The sequence below is a fragment of the Uloborus diversus genome, chromosome 6 (assembly GCF_026930045.1).
Source record: "Uloborus diversus isolate 005 chromosome 6, Udiv.v.3.1, whole genome shotgun sequence".
Lineage (NCBI taxonomy): Eukaryota > Metazoa > Arthropoda > Arachnida > Araneae > Uloboridae > Uloborus > Uloborus diversus.
Window position 1 is genome coordinate 115,175,164 of NC_072736.1, and position 16,339 is coordinate 115,191,502.

The window sequence follows — 16,339 nt, forward strand, 5'->3', positions numbered from 1 at the left end:
TAGACATGGGATAATTGTACGTAACGCGTGATAATTCCCCAGTTGAAAATATAAATCAATAAAACTACTTTTTAACAAAATGTTTGTTTTTTATATTATATAATGGCAAAAATATTTCATACTTGATATTTTGTAAACGCATTAACTTCTTTTTTTCTGTCCCGGTAATTATTAATCTTCGGCTTTTCACCATTATGAACGTAATCGTAATTTAAATGCGTTTAATCGTAATCGAGTTTTTTTTTTCAAATTGAAGCAGTTATTTAAATGTTTGGATTATTAATTACCTGCAAAAACTCAATTATCACTTTTCAGAATTTCATCACATAGTAGAATTAAAATACAATCCTATCTCAAAAACCTCCCATCACATTTTCTTAATGTAAACGTATTTCAATTCTTTTATGTATTAACTTTTTTTTTAATTTTATCTTTTATTAGATCACTCGAGTTAAGATTTGCTTTTTTTAAAGTTTTGCAGCAAAAGAAAAAAATTCACGCAGACGTTCACAAAACTAATTGACAAAAGAATTAAAAATTTTATTTCTTTACATCGTATAGTTTTTTTACAAATACATCCACATCACATTTTCAACACAACACGATAAAATTATTTCTTTTTTCAAAAGCAGCAGCCGTCTTAGAAATGACATTCTTCTTTTTTGATACTCCTGTGTCCTGATTTATTTATTTTTTCTTTGATGTCAAACTGTCCATCAAATGTTTTTTTCCTAATAAGGAATCCAGAAGTGCATTATCATCCATATCTTCAGCATCAATCTTCTTAAATTATATTAAAGTAATGTATCACTTTATATTTTGAGCTTCAAAACTGAAAGATAGAAAAAATGTTTTACTGTTCAAAAATAAAGACATTTTCTGAACGATATTCTTATAGATATATACATTAAAGATATAGTTGACATAAGGAGGACAATTCCTAGTTTTTAAACTGTGATATGAAAATTTTAAAATACATTTTGTATCACAAAAATTGACGTACCCAAGAGGAGTTGTCGACTGAAACGAAAGTTTTTTCAGTTAAGGACAGCATTCGTATAAGAAATTGTTTACAAAAGGAAAACAAAGTAATCATTTTACAGATAAAAAACCCAAATGAATGGAAGTTTTTCACCTCGTTGAGCCATCGGTAACTTATATACTCGAGGGGATAAAATAGAGCTATGAGACATGATCTCGTACGATGTCCTACGACATCTCATTACACAGTTGGTGTGAAAGCACATCTATAATTCTATCAAACTTTCAGGATGAGGCAACTTGCAGGTAAGCTGTCCAGGACAATTTTTGCAAGGAGAAAACGAAATTCTGTTGCCTGGGTGGATCTTCGTCCCTCGATAAGGATCTATTCAAAGTCTAGCAATGGCCGAGGAAATACTTCCGGGGCAATCATATTTTGCTAGAAGGTGTTTTTTAACTGAAAGAAATATCTTCAAAGTCTTTAACCAGTTACTTTACCTGTTTAATATAGAACCGTTTTCAATCAAGATGTTGGTATGCTCTCGTTCATAAAGATCCCTGAAGACTCATGCAGGCACTCCAGGACACAGGAACTAGGTTCCTGTCACCTCGAACAGTTCAGCATACTGGCATTGGTAGCAGCGTACGAGTCGGATCCACAAGAGTTGTTTACTTGAACCGTACTCCACTGAAAATAAGCAGAGGCTCAATTTGTTTATTATTTAGAGGACAGTTTTAAATCCACATGGTGAAACGCACGATATGAGCCGTTGAGAGCAAAAGTGGTTTTAGTCAAGAAAAAAAGAAAAAGGTTTTGAGTTTTGTTTTAGCAATGAACAATTTTGTTTCATTTCGTGATAAAAACAAAAAAGGCATTTATTTCAATTAAACGTAAGCATAATCAGTTTAAAACTAATTTTGATGGAAATTATGATTTACACTACATTTAAGTTATTCTAATAAACGTTAAAAGCTGCACGAAAGTTAGTTTTTACCGAAAACAGTGCACCATACTTTTACAATTCAGTACGTGCTTTTACACAGTACTAAATACAAACTTTGTGCTTCAAAAATTCTGCTTACAAAGTATATTACCAATTAATTTCGAGAAATTAAATCAATCCTCGCCATTATTTTCTTATGAAAAAAATATTATTTTTCAGTAATTGCTTCTATCAAACACTACCACTCCCAAAGACTAAGTTTGTTTGATAGTTTTAGAGGTAGAAAAGCGACTACCTTGTAATCATAGGAGCCGTTGAAAGCTAAAGAATTATAAGTCATTAAACCAAGATTTTGATTTATTGAAGGTTTTAGTAGCTCCTTTTGCACAAAACTCGACTGCTAATTCGTTTAACAATTACCGTCTATAAGCAAATGGTTGAACCTAAAAATAAACTAAATTATGATGGTGTAAATACAGATTATGTGAGGTAAGTGCAACAAATGAGTCTACCCTAAGGTTTAGGGCCTAATATATCGTTCACTTTTGGTACAGTTGACTCCAATTTTTGTATTTTCATCAAATGAGTATCATTCCATGATCCCTATCAATCCATGTGAAAATTTATCTTTAAAACCTGTTTTTCAGCAATTGAAAACAAAAAGATGAGTTGTCCTTAGTAAAAAACTAGAGTCCTTAAGGCCAACTCTGAAAAAACGCCGAAACGTGCTATAAATTAAAAAATAAAATAAAAAAAAGCAGTTGTTTAGTGGAAATATAAAAGCATATCAAACAGTATTTGATAAAATCAAAAACAATAAAAAATTCCATGTTTACATCAATGAAACAGATCAACGGACAGATTCGGAGCAGTGATAAATCTTTTTTTGCTTTTGCTAGTCACTCCTGTGCCTAATTCCTGCTTATACACTATATGACCAAAACTATTGAGACACTTTCAAAAATTCACATTTTGAAGGATTTCTCGAGAAATAAAAGACTAATTGCTTTGTAACTATTGTCATATAAAAGTTATGTTCTAGCTTTCATTTTCTATTGAAAGTTATATCACCCATGCGTTTAGGAGACCAGCAACAAATTGAGGAAAACGATGTTTTTTGATCATCGTTCAACGTAAATAGCTGAGAATTACCTGTAATTTTCATAAATTAGAGACCTTACTATGTACAATAATGTTACGTACTTTCGAGATATTCTTGATATTTAGGAAGATATAATCATGTTTTTTCAGAGCTTCGAATTTTATTTGAAGGTTTTTGGTTCATAATGTGTAAAGTTTTCCATCAAAGCTTACCAAACTTACAGAAAACTTGACAGCACACAAAAAATTATCATATTAAAATTTAAAATTAAAATATGGAAAATTTGACTTAATATGAGCGTTTAAAGCAATTAATTTTTCTTTGCGCTTGCGCGAAGGATAGCAATTTATAACTTTTGTAATCTAAACCCCAACTAGATTCTCCAAGTCATAATGAAACTTCAGTTCAATATCTTAAAAATTCAAAAAGTCATCAGCGTTCTAATAAGCCGAATTTGAATAGATCTTGGGCAGACTACAAATCGTGAGGGATCGTTCACAAGTAATCTGTTTTTATTACGAATCATACTAAGCGATTGTAAGCAAATGTTGCAAATTTGCGAACGACCGCTGACGAGTCGTCTCCTATCCGAGATCTATTCAAATTCGGCTTATTATATCACTGATAACTTTCTGATTTTTTAAGATATTGAACAGGAATTTTATTATGAGTTGGAAAATCAAGTTAGGGTTTGGATTATGAAAGTTATAAATTGCTATCTTTCGCGCATGCGCAGAGGAAAGTTAATTGCTTTAAGAATCCATATTTTATCAAATGTTCAACATTTTACCTTTAAATTTCAATATTACACTTCTCTTGTGTGCTGTCAAGTTTTCTAAAAGTTTGGTAAGCTTTGATCAAAAACCTTCGTCTTATGAGCCAAAAACCACCAAATAAAATTCGTTGTTCTGAGAGAAATTCTTATATCTTCATGAATATCAGTGATAATTTCCTGAAAGTACGTAAAATAATTGTACATGATAGGGTAACTAATTTCTGAAATTTACAGCTTAATCTCAGCTATTTACGATGAACGATGATCAAAAAACATTTTTAATTTCCTCAATTTGTTGCTGGTCCCCTTAATGCATGAATGACATAGCTTTTAATGGAAAATGACATCTGAAACATATCTTTTATGCGACAAAAGTTACAAAGCAATTAGTCTTTTATTTCTTGAGAAATCCTTAAAAATGTGAATTTTTAAAAGTGTCCCAATACTTTGGCCATATGCAGCATATGCAGCACAGGATCATGCCTCCACCCGTCTTATAGTGTCTTAAAAAAAGACACCAGATTTCTAATAATTCCAGTGGTGGCCTTATTGGGCTTCTGTCTCTTTTTCTGGAGTTATTTAATTACAGGAATAAAAGAATGGTACACAGCGACATTTTTCTTTTTGAATTTTTCAACTACATAAATTAGACTTCCCAGAACAGTTAACAACTTTTTTATACTAGTAAACTACAGTGAACGATAAAGAAACAAAATTTGAAGAAACAGGCAATTTTGTTACGACACTTTTGTTCAACTGTTGCTACACTTTTGCCTGGTGATCACAAACTGCTTGTTGATAACGCTTTAACATAAGTTAGGCTTTCTGGTGGAGATAAAGCCCTGATCTCGCGAATTTTTGTTCACCTTCATAGAAAAATAGAGGATGGTATTTTTAGTCTACATGGTTTTATTTGGCGTACTCACCTTTTGGGAAAAAATGACTTAAGAACTTTCCTCTCAACAACTTAAAAAGAAAAAAAAAAGGTGGTAATTGAAATTAAAAGATGCAGTTTGTTTTAATAAAACTGTTAATAAATAAATTTACCCCCATTGGTCTGTGTTTTTTCTCCAAGTAGAATTTCCTAAAATAGAAGACACATACTGCAGTGACGATGATGATGGATGCTATGATGCAAGCTCCAGCAGTTATGGCGGAGTGATTCCATACTTCTTCGCTGCCATCTAGGAACAAATAACTTTATAGTTAAAATGATTTCGGATTGCATTTATCAAAACATTATATACTCATATATTGCTAAAATTTTATGCTTTTAATAACCTACGTAATTAAAACGAAATAAATTAATCAGTGGTGCCCCAAGCATTTTCTACCCGAGGGCGGCACCACATATACAAATAATTCTCGCGGGGCAGAAGACATATAAAATTTCAAAATAGTTAAATCTTCTAAATAACATTGGAAATGCGGAAAATGAAAGAAAATTAACTGCCAACAATTGTTGTTATCATTACTTCATGCTTCTTTCATCAAATGCATCTGTTTTAGAAGCCAATTTCTAAATATTTGGCTATAAATTTGTTGCGTTGTCATTTATCGTGCTTTACAATTTTAACAATGTGCAAAACAACGAGCCACACGGATAAGCTTCACTGGAAAGATGCGCACCTCGGGCAGTAGGTTGAACACCATTGAATTAAATTATATATACAGTCAATTCTGGATAACTCGAATCTAAAAAGACCGACGGAAAACTTCGACTTATCGGAAGTTTGATCCATTTCTAATTTCGTTTTTGACATTTTAATATTAAAAACCAACGAATATTTTAATTACAATGTACATATAACAAACAAAATTACAGAACTTGAAAGTTTTTATGCACGATATGCACAGTTTAATCATAAATATTGAGAGAAATGTATCAAAAGCATGGTTTTGATTTCGATACTACTGGTACGACTTGAATAGAGCGAATTCAACTTAAGGAAAAATACACATCTCAGGGTGGCTAAAAGGCTTCTACTCCCTGCACATCTTCATTCGTTCTGTCTCTCAGGAACTTATCAGTAAATGATCAAAATAACGAATGAAGGGAAACGCATCTTAATTCAGGTCAGCCTTTGAATAAAGGTACAGTCAGTTGAATTGACAACTTGACAGATGAAAAGCAATTTCGTAGTCCAGCAACACGTCAAAGTGTAAGCAGTACGGTACAACAGAAGAAAACAAGTTAACTCATTTCCGCACGTGTAACTCTTATATCGCACATTGGCTCAACAGGTGTTTTTGCAGAAATTGCAAGTGAAGGTGCAGTAATTTATCTTTCATAGTCACTTCTTTCTTTCTTTCTTTTCGTTATTTCAAAATAAAATTCGAGTCATCTTTGAAAAAAACTTCGAGTTAAAGGAAGTCAGCTTCGAGATATTGAGAATAATTACCATGGAAATAAAGACAAAGAAATCGAGACTTGATGAAAACTTCGAGTTATGGTAATATTCGAGTTATCGCAAAGTAACTGTACATCTTTTGTCATCGAAAAAAAAACTATTAAATTTGAAGTAGTATTCAGAAACATTTGCTAATCAAATATGAAACATAATTCTTTACTGACCGTAAGTATTTAGTTTAAATAGTTTCTTAATATTATATATAGAGCATTATAAATTGTTTCAAACTTAACGTTTTACAAAAGAAAACTGGATGTGGGGGGGGAAATATTTTTTTGGAAAAGTAGTTTTATATTTCTGTAGGTTGGCTTAGACAAATTGGTTTTTATTGTAAAATAACTGTTTTGACGAGTGCAATTATATTTGCTATAATATCTAGTAAATAAATCAAACCTATTTTTCTAAAAACAAATACTCTGTTAAAAAAAGTGAAATGGACGCAATGCTCAGTTGTAGTTTGGATAGGTTTATCGAAAACTACTGAAAATTTTTTTTTTCTTGACTCATTTCACGTATATATTTTGTCAAGTTTAAGAAAAAAGAAATTTGCAAAATTAAATTTTTAACTTACGGAAACCAAACATATTGGAAAAAAAATTAAAGTCATATTCTTTTTTTGACCAAAAAAAAACTCATGTTATTCTTTTTGCTTGGAACAATGTTTCGCTCAATTTTGAACAGATTAACAAATCTTAACATTGGCACCTACGGAGAAACTTGAGGCCAATATAGATTCCGAACTTCAAGGTGAATTTGTTTAAAAAAAAATCTTATTGGAAAAAGCTTTCGATGAAGAATATGCAGATTTTATTTTCTAATTTAGCTATTTTAAGGATATTTTTTTGAAAAATTTAAAATTTGTTAATGTTAACGACAACACGAAAAAAATTTTTTGGCATAAAAAAGAAGTTGTATATTTTGAAAAAAAAATGTTATAAATAAAGATCATAATGTCATATCACGTAGACTTAACCTTGATGCTAGTCAGAGATAAATATTACTGAATCAAACTGAAGTGAATTCAAAATGCAAATCATTATACTAGGGCTGCGGAGTCGGTGGGAAAAGGAACTACTCCCTACTCCGACTCCTACAAGTTACGGGCCTTTGACTCCGACTCATGTACCCTAAATGTGTCTGACTCCAACTCCTCTGCCTCGGCAGAAATTCGGGCTCGGAGGGAAAAATGACTAAATAGTAGACAGATTTTTAAGGGCCTTCAACTCCGACTCCTGTACTCCAAAATGAGACGGACTATGACTGATTGAATTTTAAAAGCCTTCAACTCCTGACTCTTTTATTCCAAAACCAGTTTGACTCCGAATCCGCAGCCCTGGTTTTTAATGTGAAATAATTATTACTAAGATGATTTATTTTCAGTCTAAAGTTTTAGATAATCAAGTTTTTTGGCAGCGGGTAAAAAAAGAAAATTAAAAGTGCTTTATTTTTCTTATCAAAGAGAAAGAAATGTGCAGACGATTTTACTATTGAGGAAAATTATTTATGTAAGATGTATTTTTTTTTTATTGACTAATTTCCAAATCATATTTATTTATTTTAATTTTGGTAACGTGGGAAAAATAAAACCCGAGGCGCTTTATTTTTACTCTAGAACTTTAAGAGGTATAAACGACTTTTTTTTAAGCATAAAATTTACTTATTTTGTTTTTATTCTTTTTTTTATTTTCTTATTCCTTTTTTTCTTTTTTTTTTCGGTTTGAAAACTAAGAATTGCTCTTGGAAAAATTTATTAGCTGCATTGTTTAAAAGCTTCGAATACTTTAGTTCGTTTATAATATTTTTCGCGTCTATTTTATCAAATGTGAAAGGTTTCTTTTCTTTTCAGAAATCCACATTAAATGTTAAAACGATATGTTTAAATTAATTTGCAGTCTTAGATGGCTCAAAGAATATTGGGAAGATGCTAGAAAGTCGCTGTTGGTATATGAGAAAGTAGGAACGTTTAGTTCTCGTCGGAACTTTTTGTTATTGCATGCATATAAAAAATGAACACGAGTGTGTGTTTTTTTAGCATAAGACTGTCGGGATATTTCTCAGACTTCACATTTTTTTACTTCCATACGGTAGACATATAATATTAATTCCTAACTGGTTAAGTTTGTTAATGTCAATAATGACGTATTTTCATTGCAATTTCGCTGCCATTAATCCAGGTAACGGATAACTATTTTTATTTTCAAAATCTCCTATTGATAACTTGCTGCTTTAAATTCATTTTTTGTGTAAATAGGTTGAGAAAACAAATTCGTTTACTACACGTTCTTTAAAAAAGAGAAAAAAGCAATGACTGAGCGGTAGATTAAATTCTATATTAATGTACATTGAAAGACTATTAATGGAAAATATGTGCTCAATGTAATAAATCAACTTTCGAGCTATTCTAACTTTGTGAAATCTCCCCAGACACTTCATTTTTAACAAAGCTGGTGCAGATTATAAATGGAAAAGTAAAACAGAAACCTAACTCACCATTCAAAGAAGAAATAATTTTATAACAGCCATTAGTTCTACAACGCATTCACTTCCGCTGCCAGTTTCACAAGCGAAAGGAAATGAAAATCCTTGATTCGAATGAATATTTTAAATTAATAAACCGAAACTTTCAGGTCTGCTGAAACGCATTAGTAAATAAGTTTTAATTTTTATTAAGAACATAATGTTCTTCGCGGAAACTTAACTGCGCTGCCACGGTGATAAACGAGATGGTTATTTTTACCATCTGTGTCGGAAATGGTTTGCTTGGGTTTCTATTCAAGGTTTAAAATGTATATTTTTTAATGCTTGTCCCAGATAAATTTCATTTGTGTAATAAAAGGCTCAGTGAAAAAGATGCTATTCTAATTTTAAGTAGCACTGATTCAGCATTAAGCGAAAGGCTTTAGTACAAATATAGTTTTAAAGTTATATACGTGTAATACTCGTACACACACATGTATGTATGCAATCATGTATGCATGCATGTATGTAAGGATCTCTGCTGGTCTAGGGGTATTCTTCCCACAACAGAGCATAATGACGACATCGTACACTAATTAACATTTAATAATTGACAGCACAAGACGAATACAGGAACATAGAACAGTAAACATTAAAACATCGAGAACAACACGTCTTCCACCACACTTCCCATCATTCCTTCCTCTTCAACCCGCCAAAACTTGTCGCGTCGCGCACAATCTCACTCCGTGCGTAGGAATAATAAAAACATAGTTCACAAGAGTTCGAGTTCTTAATAAAGTGTCTTAGAAAATAACACATCACCACATGTATGTATGTTTGTATATGTGCATGAATGTGTGTATATATACTATATAGTCTTACTTGCTTGTAACGAGCGTGAAGGGCTCATGATCATTACTTTCGACTTTTCGTATATAACGGGTTAGAGAAAAAATTCCATAAGCACTCATAAATAATCTTTCAGTTTTTTTTCGTTTTCTTTTTTTTTTTTTTAATTGTACAGTATTACAGAAGTTGATTAGATTGTTTTGAACTGTTTTATAGACGCTTTTTTGTATGTTTCTTGTCTTAAGGCTCAAATACGTTGTTATTTGTACGCTTGGCTTCTAAAAGTTCGAAATTCGAGTACTGTAACGATAACCGTGAGCACTGCTCTCGTTAAAACCCTACACAATCTCGAGTGCATACCTTTAAATAAACATTTTTGCTCCATAGGCTTAGTGGATAGGCCGCTATTTCTTCGTATATAAATGAAGTTAATTTTGGACCATCCTGTGTTTATTGTGAAGGACCGAATTAGAAAATTGCAACGCTGATTCACCGAAAATATTCGGTCTCTCGCTCATATCTTTGGTTCGGGAATTTGGTAGTCACTGGCTAGTGTTGACATTTAACATATTTCGGACTTCCACATTAAAAATTCAAGAAGAAATAGTTTGATTGCTATGAAAGTTGGGGGAAAAGATCACCATACATGGAAAGGCAAACACTTTCAGGGCAATTGATATAAAAAAGTTTGGCCGCTACCAGTTTAGGAAAATAGCATTGTCCTTTTCTGTTCTGAATATGTGTCAAACTTCAATATGGCCATAAAATGAAAATGTCCAGAACAGTAAGATGTCATTATTGTAATCCTGTTTTATTAAGCAGTTATATTTTTACTAAGGTTTATGTATAATGATATTACCGTAGTTTTTAAAAATATATTTGTGATCTGGTGTGCAAGATTCTGTGATCCTGGATGAATGAAATTCAACTAATTTTAACACATAATATTCAGTGGCGTAGCTGGGATTTCATTTCGGAGGGAGTCCAATTAGTGGCGTAATTAGGATCTTATTTCGGAGGGGGAGGGAAGGAATTTCGACAAATTGATATGGAGATCTTAAAAATAAGCAAAATAGATGTTAGAGATGAAAATTTTATTTAACTGTTATTAACGACAAGTAATAATTTTAAATGCATTTCAATTTTAAACAAGCAGCAAATAACAAAATTTAATGCAAAACAGATTTCCCACTTCCCCAGGAAGCCCACACAAGGACCAAAAACTAAAAGTACTGATTGCTAATCAGCCAAACGGTAGCCATTGCTCTTGGAAAAATAAACTAATTCTACCTTTTGGCGAGCAAAAACAGAAAAACTGATGAATTTTATCTTTATACATAGAGGGCTACTTCTGTCCGGATGTCCTGGGTAAACTTCAAAACTACTGGACGGATTTTAACCATTTTTTCACCATAGATAGCTACATTATCAGGGAACAACTTAGGCTATAATTTATTGCTAAAAAACTTAGTTTAAAAACGTCGTGATCGAAAACAGTAAATGTCATGTAATTTCAACATCAAATGATTAAAGATTAAACCCATTGTTGCCAAAAATCGTTGCCTAACAACAGCAATATTAAAAGTAATCAAAATGATAATTTTGAATCAAGGCTTCTCCGGAGCAAGCATGATAGTTATTGCTTTCTTAGGAGTTGCATCCTTATCTTTATACATAAAGGGCTACTTCTGTCCGGATGTCCGGGGTAAACTTCAAAACTACTGGACGAATTTTAACCATTTTTTTCACCATAGATAGCTACATTATCAGGGAACAACTTAGGCTATAATTTCGTAATTAAAACCTTAGTTTAAAAACGTCGTGATCGAAAACAGTTAATGTCATGTAACTTCCACATCAAATGGTTAAAGATTAAACCCATTGTTTTGACAATTCGTTGCCTAACAACAGCAATATTAAAAGTAATTATAATGAATATTTTGAATCAAGGCTTCTTCGGAGCAAGCATGATAGTTATTGCTTTCTTAGGAGTTGCATCCTTATCTTTATACATAAAGGGCTACTTCTGTGGGGATGTCCGGGGTAAACTTCAAAACTACTGGACGGATTTTAGCCATTTTTTTCAATATAGATAGCTACATTATCAGGGAGCAACTTAGGCTATAATTTATTCCTTAAAAATTTAGTTTAAAAAAGTTATGGTGGAAAACAGTAAATTTCATGTAATTTTCCCATACTATGGTTGAATATATAACCCATTGTTACTAAAATTCGTTTGAAACAACAGCAATATTAAAAGTAATCATAATGAGAATTTGAATCAAGGCTTCTTTGGGACAAGCATGACATTTACTGCTTTCTTAGGAATTGTATCCCCATCTTTATACATAAATGGCTACTTCTGTATGTATCTATTTATGTATTTCCGGAATAAGCTTCAAAAGCTCCAGTATTCAAATTTGAATACTGAAAGTAGTTCAAAAAAAATTAACTATTGGACGGATTTTAACCATTTTTTCCCCCATAGATAGCTAAATTATCAGGAAGCAACTTAGGCTATAATTTATTCCTAAAAAACTTAGTTTAAAAAAAATATGATCGGAAACAGTAAATTTCATTTACTTTCCCCATTAAATGATTAAATGTAAAACCCCATTGTTACAAAAATTCGTTATCAACAACAGCAATATTAAAAATAATCAATTTTGAATGTAAATTTTGAATCAAGGCGTCTCCGGAGCAAACATGAGTTTAAAATCATTTAAACATTTGAAAACTCTACTTTTTGCACACATAGGGAAACATAATAGAGAGCTTTTTTTTTCTTTTTTTTTGTGTGTGTACTATTTCATTAAATAAAGAGCACGCTTTTCTTTAGTGATTTTTGTTTTTGTTAGTTCATATTTTGGAAACTCTTCAAATTTTTATATGCTGCAATTCGTGCTTTTGTTTCTAAATGAATGCTCGTTCGTTCTTCATATTTATTGCTATTTTACTTTTATGGGTAAGGAAGAAGCTCGATGTTTAATCACGTCAAAACGGTGTGTTTTGAGTTAATTCAGTTAAAACAGAAAACGAAAGAAAGTAGCGATTGTTTCTCACAATTATTACTGACCCAGGCAACGCCGGGTATTTTTGCTAGTTAAGTCATAAAAGAAGGTTCATCAGGCATGTGGACTCGCGCAGGAAGAATTTTTAAAAGAATTCCCCACAAAAATGGTTAGGGACCACACTGACTCCTTAAGTCTTCCTAGGTATATAGGAAATTTCAATCTTTAATACTAACTACAGATCAACGGTGGAAAAATAAAAAAATTTAATTTCGAGATAAGTCTCATAAATGTGATTAAAAGATTTTTAGAGAATTTTTGTAACATTTATTCTTTGATTTTTCTTTAAGCTTAGTAATTTTGAGAATAAATTTTTAGACTAGTAGTATTGTTCATTCGTCTGTTAGAGAAAAAAAATTGATATGGGTTGCAGGTGGAAATTCCAAAACAGCAGTTAAATTAATTTTAACAAATGCTTCTAGAGAACTTATAAAATGTGTTGTGCGCTAATTAAATTTCTGAGGGTCTCTTGTGATACCTTTTACATAATTTCCTTCGGTTGTTTCTTTGTAGCCACATAAACCTATTGATATTGGACAAAAATAATGTAGTAAATGAGGTCAAATGCCTAAATATATGATCGTCTTACCTCTTGATGATGTGGATGCATTCTTCGTGGTTTTTTCAGGTTTGCATGCTGAAAGTTTTTAAAAAATGCAAGTTTTAGCAACATTTTATAAAATCTTAACTGGTGAAAAAACTTTTTTTTTAACTTAGTGATGAGATGGGTTAGATGTAACTTTATTTAATACAAACTGCTCGAAAATTTAAAAAAAATAACTGAAAAGCAACAAGTAGTCGATCCAATATGGTGTTTGCATCATAATAATTCACAAGTTCAAGAATTTTTTTGTGACATCGAAAAAATAAAACAGAAAAAGAAAGAAGTAACTTACAAATTACATTACATTATAAGTTATTTACATTGACGGCAGTAACTTCACGAACAGAAAAGCAAATTCTTACTGTGACGATACAGCAATTTCTTATTTAGCTATATATATATATATATATATATATATATATATATATATAATCTTTTTCTCTTATTTTGTAATAAAAAAATCTTGAACCTGTGAAGTAATATGGCGCAAAACGCGCATTTATACGACAATTTGTCGCTTTTATATGAATTTTTAAAACATGTCTAGGACTTTTCGAACACTCTGTATTTATTTTGGCATGCATAAAAGTCGTATGTGATTTGCACACATATCGCGTTCAGTGCTAAAGTGGATCACTTCCCATGAAGACTTGAATCACTTTAGCTCTGAACGCCTCATTCAACATTAAAACACTTCAGGCTCTTGTGAGCTATTCTACGAAAAAATCAATCCTTTGTCCCGCACGTGACGGTTCATATATTTCATTAAAAAGTGTTAGTTTCAAAAGGTAATGACTAAATTGTTTGCTAAAGGAATCACACATAAGTTTGTCATTTGTTAAGCAGAAAAAATTGTTCATTAAATTTCAATGTATTGTTTTTAATGAAATGTATGAAGCGTCTCCTGTGAAACAAAATGACCGTTTGCTGTGGAATGGTCATTTTGTAGGAAAATTTTAGAACTAAAGGGGAATGGAGTCCATGAATGACTTGCTACATTTTAACTCTGAGCCCCTTATTTAACACCAAACTTCGGGTTCTTCCTATATGCAGATTTCAGAAATGAAGTGGACTAAACCATTTGTGGACTTCATCCACTTTAGCTCTGAATGCCTCATATATATACAGCTCTAAATGCAAACATTACAAAACGTTTAAACACAACAGTTCTACTCTTCAGGGGTGCAAGATACTCCTCTTCACCAGTTAAGGGTAAACAAGAGCTTTAAGATAATTTTTATTTATGCAAGACGACAAGAAATTGTGCTTTACTTTTATGCGGTGAGGAATTTAGACGGACAGCAACATTTTGTTAAATGATTCTCAGTAAGATTTAATTTTACGTTTATCACTGTTTTTAACCCCCGACACATAAAGGAAGGGGGTTATAAGTTTGACTTGCCTGTGTATCTGTGTGTTTGTGTATCTGTCTGTGTCACTCTAGCGCCTAAACGGATGGACCGATTTTGAAAAAAAAAAAAAAAAATCGAAAAAAGAGTTGCTCGAGAGTGTTCTTAGCTAGGTTGCATCTTTGGATGGCATTAATTAACGAAGACATTATTTAAAAAGCATTAAAAGGGTTTTCAGGATTTTTGCAGTGAAAACATATATATATTTTTTTAAATTTAATACCAAAATAAAAAGAGATTTTTTTCCGCGGTGTGATAGAATGTGTTTGGAACTTCCATGTTGCACAGAATTCGAGCTATAACATTTTTTAAAGCAGATTTTAATGAAGGCTAGGCCTTTATTCACGCAAGTGATCTTCGAATTCATTAATGGTGACAAGGAAATTAAACGCAATGATTTAAAGTTTTTATCTGCTGTCAGTTTATATTTTTTAGCAAATGAAATACTTGAAATTGATTTTAAGGGGGTCCGGGACACAAAAATCCTCAAATTTTGCAATTTTTTTTTATAATTTGAAAAATTGCTCCGTTTTTTTCTGCTTAAGAGGACGTTTGAATCTTGTTTCTACCTTAAATAGAACGAAAGTTAGAGTTATTTTTGTTGCATGCATCTAACGAATGTGTACATAACTTTAAAACTTTAAACGCGTTTTTCTCCATGATGCAATTTTTCCCGATTTCTTGCATTCAAACTCTTATAAGTCAGGAACCGATAGAGATAAAGTAATGAAACTTGGAGCATATCTTTTTCAAGCAATTTACTTTAATTTTTATTCGGCGAATTTGAAAAAAACGTTTACTTCAAAAATTATGATTTTTTTAAAAAAAAGTATCTTCGAATTTTTCGAAATTTTTCTTCAAATATTTTTAATTTTTTATTGAATCAATATTTTTAAAATCACCGAATAAAAATTAAAGCTTAGATATTTGTGCATACTTTTTTGAAAAAAAATTGAAAATTGACCAACAATATTTTGAGTTATAGCAATTTAAAGCAACCCCATTTTTTTGAAAAAAACTAATTAAATTTAAATAAAAAAATAATTTGTTTTCATATTTATGTTATGATTTTGCTTATTAAATAAATGATGAATCAGTTCAAAAAATTTCAAAACTCTAAAGTACATAATAAAAAAATTTTCAAAATGTGTCCCGGACCCCCTTAATAGTACAAGGCTTTTAAAAGGAGTTTCAATTTTCCCTCTTTATTCTACAGTTGCAACTCAGTCGTGGGTTTTTAAATTTTTTAATTTTAGTTGCTTGTTCACAAATCGCGTTATATAACCGGTACATACCCATTTATTTTCCTCCGTAAAGCGCGTCTTATTCTAAAGTACTTTTTTAATCAGTAAATAAGTTTCGACTTCAAGTCATAAGAATATAAATGAGTGCCGGAAAAGAAACCATTCATTTCCAAAAATGAATACCGCTCTTTGTTTGTAAAATCCACGTTCCATTAATTCTTGTTATGCGGCATTCAGCGAATCATCAAACTTTCGGTGGTTATGAAAGCATGCTAAATGTAACTGCATAAAAGCTATTTCGCCTCTAATGATGACAGAAATACTCGTTAGCGGAACGTTTTCTAAATTCATTATTTCACTAATAGCATGAGTAGTCGAGAAATACGCAGCAAGAACCATGTGTTATTAGATTTTTTATGTAGCGAATAAATCTCAGTTAGCTTTTGAGTGAGACGGACATTAATGGCGTAATGTGCATAATAGCGGAAG

General features: G+C 31.4%; 1 protein-coding gene across 1 annotated transcript in view; it reads right to left on the reverse strand.

Annotated features, from left to right (window-relative positions):
- Positions 1–584: 584 nt before the first annotated feature.
- The window catches only part of LOC129224606 (hemicentin-1-like), a 56,125-nt gene continuing 40,370 nt past the window's right edge, over positions 585–16,339 (reverse strand). Inside the window, exons 8-11 of the mRNA XM_054859090.1 lie at positions 13,183–13,230; positions 4,850–4,986; positions 1,480–1,669; positions 585–832 (exon numbers count right to left, since the gene is read on the reverse strand). Of these exons, the coding sequence (XP_054715065.1) occupies positions 1,586–1,669; positions 4,850–4,986; positions 13,183–13,230 (269 nt within the window). The 3' untranslated portion in view covers positions 585–832; positions 1,480–1,585. The remainder of the gene's footprint in view (positions 833–1,479; positions 1,670–4,849; positions 4,987–13,182; positions 13,231–16,339) is intronic.